The following is a 4,232-nucleotide window of genomic DNA, read 5'->3' as shown; positions in this document are numbered from 1 at the left end:
ACCCGGTAAAATTTTTGAGTCTACGACAAATGGTGTACGAGCTACGGCCAAAAATGTCTGAAAATTTAGTTTTTTGCGCTGTAGCGCCCCCATTTGGCCGATTGGGCCGGCTCTTTGCGCCTGAGTAGCGAGCATGACTACTACCTTTTGGCCAAGTTTCAGCTCTCTAGGCCTTACGGTTTGGGCTGCACGATCAGTTTTAGGGAAGAATAATAATAATAAAAATAAAAATAATAATAATAATAATAATAATAATAATAAAAATCCTAACAATTACAATAGGGTTTCAGCACTTCGTGCTCGAACCCCTAATAATAAAAAACATCCTTACAATTACAATAGGGTTTCAGCACTGCGTGCTAGAACCCCTAATAATATAGGACAGGGACTTGATTCTATTGTTTGGTTGTTGATTGGATGGAGGAAGAAGTGAATATGAGCTTGCATTCGATTGTAAGAAAGGGCCAAGAAGAAACATGTAAGGATGAACTGGTCACAATTAGACCAATAACAGCACTTTGAAAAAACAAAAAAGATTGAATTCCGTTACATGCTAACTTGAACATGAAATAAAAACTGACCCTATTTACTTTCTTAATGCACAATCATGGTCCTCAACAGAAAATGCATTCATTTGATTAAATAAAAGCAAATCATTGTGCCCCCTTTTTAAAGTTAAAAATTTGTTTAAAAAAAATAGTAAAAAATTTATACAACTTTCCTTTTCTGCTGACATCACTTTGGCCATGCAGGCTATTGGATAATATTAACCAATAGCCAAATGACATTCTAGCAAATAGTCTGGCTGACTGTCGAATTTAACACCCACTTTTTTACAATCCAATCAATTCCAAAATCAAGTCTCACCCTATATTTTTCCTTACTGAATATCCTATTTTACACAGAAAAACATAATTTCACATTGCAGAAGTAAAATGGGATGCAGACAATCAATTGATCAATTCATTAGTTGTGGCCTAATGGTTAGAGAGTCGGACTCGTAACCCAAGGTTGCGGGTTCGAGTCTTGTACCGGCAGGAATTGTAGGTGGGGGGAGTGAATGTACAGCGCTCTCTCCCACCTTCAATACCACGACTGAGGTGCCCTTGAGCAAGGCACTGAACCCCCAACTGCTCCCCGGGCGCCGCAGCAAAAAAAATGGCTGCCCACTGCTCCGGGTGTGTGTGTGTTCACTGCTGTGTGTGTGCACTTTGGATGGGTTAAATGCAGAGCACTAATTCCAAGTATTAGTAATTCCAAGGTCATCCTGTTCAGCAGCTCAATATAGAAGAATCAGGCACAGAGACCACAGAGAAACATCTAACTCAAACCCGATTCTTGAATTCCATGATGTGATATTAGGTTGACATCCATAAAATGAAACTCTTCAGTGTAGAACATTCATGCAGATTTTTCACAATTTTACTAATTGGAGTGACCACACTAGCTCACAGCATAGAAAGAAGAAAGAGTATTGAAATGGTTCTCTCAGACCACTTTCAATCAATTTCTCTTAGTAAAAAAACAACAACTAACAATTGACACAAAAAAAGAAAACATCTTCAGGTGACCAATTACGTGACCAATGCATCAAAACACTTGTTGTCTGAATAGTGACTGACATGAGTCTTTGATGTTTGGCTTCTATTGCAGACATCGTCTCATTGAAAGCCTGTTGGATTTGTGCACTGCTCACACTCTGATCTAACCCTGCAGCGAAGGAGCAGGAAATTATTTCCTGACAGCCCTGCTTTACCCCCCACTGTGCACAAAACCCAACCTCTGAAGATGCTCATTAAACATGAACGGTTCACTACCGCTCGGAATGTGCTTAAATTCCACTGAAGTTTAAAGGAGAACATAGTAACTAAGTTACCTACTTGTAGCAGGTGGATCTTTGATAATGTCCCAGGGAACTGATACATTAAACGGTAGGCCTAGAAAGTCATTAATTTCTTTAGCACCATAGTACTAACTGCTAAGAGAAGTAGCTATCACTATAGTAACAAGAAAAATAAGAATCCAGTTTGATAGATCATGTTTGTTATTAACTGTCACAAACATAAAGGGATAGATCTGTCACCATTTACTCACTCTCATGTTGTTCCAAATATGTATGGTTTTCTTTCTTTACAAAAAAAAGACTTAAAAGATATAAAAAATATTGTAACCAATTAAAAAACAACTGAAGAAAGATACAGGTTTGGAACAACATGTAAGTGAATAAATGATGATTAAAAAATAATATAAGCCAAGCAAATTAAAAAAAATATGGACAGCAGAACATGAGGTCACTCTCCAGAGAATCGGTTGTAATAAATGATCAGTTACAAATGATAAAACATACCTTAAGTTATAAATATATCCACTGCACTTTGCTGCAACACTGCAATGCAGATGGAATTTGTATTCCTTGTATTGAGCCAAGAGGTCAATCTGTGACATTTAAATCCACTACTGGTCAAATGTCTTTGTGATATGGAATTCACAGGTCAGAGGTTACCAAACTTGAACTTCTGTACACTGTTTAAAGTTGCGGTCACAAAAGACATCCAGCTACATTGACTTCCATTTATATACATTCAAGTTTCAGGCTGAATGGCTAAATGTGAAGATGGTATATTTTCACATTTTAAATGTATTATTTGTGACTTATTAGAAACATAAGCCATGAAGCAAATAAAAATATCCTTAATTATTGCATATTGTGAAAAATATTGCACACAGTGTGACTGCAACAAATAACGAAACCTCTTTGCATCTGCATTTCCATGTGTTTGTATACGTATAAATTTAAATGAAATAACCACAGTCTAGTGGGACCGTGGCCTTACACTAAAACAAAACAATGGTCACTTAAACAGATGTTGCTAATCTAGTCGTGTAGACTTAATTATGTCATAATTATGATCACTGTTTTACCTTCCCCACTAAAATTTGCTTCACCTATTTCGCACTGTGATTAATATGCAGCATTAACAAGGTCTCAAAGCCTCATCTCATTTCAGCAATCTAAATCAAGTCAAAGCCAGTTGATGTGATAATGATAATGCTAATATGCTTTCTCCACCTCAGGGAAGGATTGCTGCAACACAATTTGCAGTTAGCCCCACACCTTATTGACTCGACGTGTAAGTTGCTGCCAGCTGTTCATGTAGGCACCTTATCTTCTCACAACAGAGATGCAAGCCAGTCAAAACACGCTTAATGATTATATGATTAGTGACAGAGGACAATCAATGACCCCAGAGACGAAATGATGATCACATTCGATTCAAAGGTACATGAACGTAATTGTTCATAAGCAGGCAGGTAAGACACACACACACACACACACACACACACACACACACACAAATAAACAGAATCAATAGTGCAGTATAATAGCTTGGTTGCATTCAGCTTATACTTAAGCCAATTGCAACTTTATGAAATCCACCAATACTGGTTTTAGGAAAGATGGTTTTAAAGTACATACTATAGCAGGCTTGTTTCCATTTAAATTTAGAGAAGGAAAATAGTAGGGAGAGAAATAATTAGATATAACATGCAATCAACCAGCACAAAAAGGCACTAGACATGGAAGAAAGGACTAAAGATGAATACTCACAGTAGGTCTTTCTGCACAGCTCTTCCACTACCTCAGGCTTTAGTTTGCTGTTGGATTTGCCCATCTCTCCAGCTGGCCGCAACGGTTTATCCCACTCCCTAATGCACTCCCCCCAATCCCACCTTCCACTTACATTTAAAAAAAAAAAGCGAGAGAAAGAAGGAGAGAGGGAGAAAGAGGAGGCAGCACAAGAGACCCACAAGTCCTTTTAAATTGTGCTCTGCCTGTCCTCCAGACCGCAGCAGTGTAAAAAACGAGGAGGAAGGACAAGTAATTGAGAGGAGCAGATTACACAGAAGCAATGTGATTACAGCATGCAGTGCCTATAGTTGTCTCTCCTCACTCAGAGGGAATGAAAGAGAGAGAGAAACAGAGAGGGCTTTAATCTGTTAACCGGTGTCCCTCCTCCCCTTTCCTCCACCTTCTCCAGTCCTCCTGCCAGTGTCTGTGGTTCCCTCGTGGAATCAATGGCTCTGAGCAGCGCTCAAACCCAGGAGAGGCACTCTTCAATTGGGTGCTGTCTGGCTCGGTCCACTGGAGGAGGAATCGATTCACTGACTGACTCAGACATGCACACGCATTCATTGGCTAGAGAGAGAGAGAGAGAGAGAGAGAGAGAGAG

The 4,232-nt window shown here is 39.0% G+C and overlaps 1 protein-coding gene across 1 annotated transcript in view; it reads right to left on the bottom strand.

Annotated features, from left to right (window-relative positions):
- LOC107691040 (neuronal calcium sensor 1-like) overlaps nucleotides 1–4,162 on the bottom strand; it is a 20,007-nt gene extending 15,845 nt beyond the window's left edge. The window contains exon 1 of the mRNA XM_016489511.1: nucleotides 3,611–4,162. Within this exon, the coding sequence (XP_016344997.1) occupies nucleotides 3,611–3,674 (64 nt within the window). The 5' untranslated portion in view covers nucleotides 3,675–4,162. The remainder of the gene's footprint in view (nucleotides 1–3,610) is intronic.
- Between the last annotated feature and the right edge of the window lie 70 nt (nucleotides 4,163–4,232).

The sequence above is a fragment of the Sinocyclocheilus anshuiensis genome, unplaced genomic scaffold (assembly GCF_001515605.1).
Source record: "Sinocyclocheilus anshuiensis isolate Anshui unplaced genomic scaffold, SAMN03320099.WGS_v1.1 scaffold386, whole genome shotgun sequence".
Taxonomy (NCBI): Eukaryota; Metazoa; Chordata; class Actinopteri; order Cypriniformes; family Cyprinidae; genus Sinocyclocheilus; species Sinocyclocheilus anshuiensis.
The sequence above is the reverse complement of the archived record's forward strand: the minus strand, read 5'-3'. Positions and strand labels throughout refer to the sequence as shown.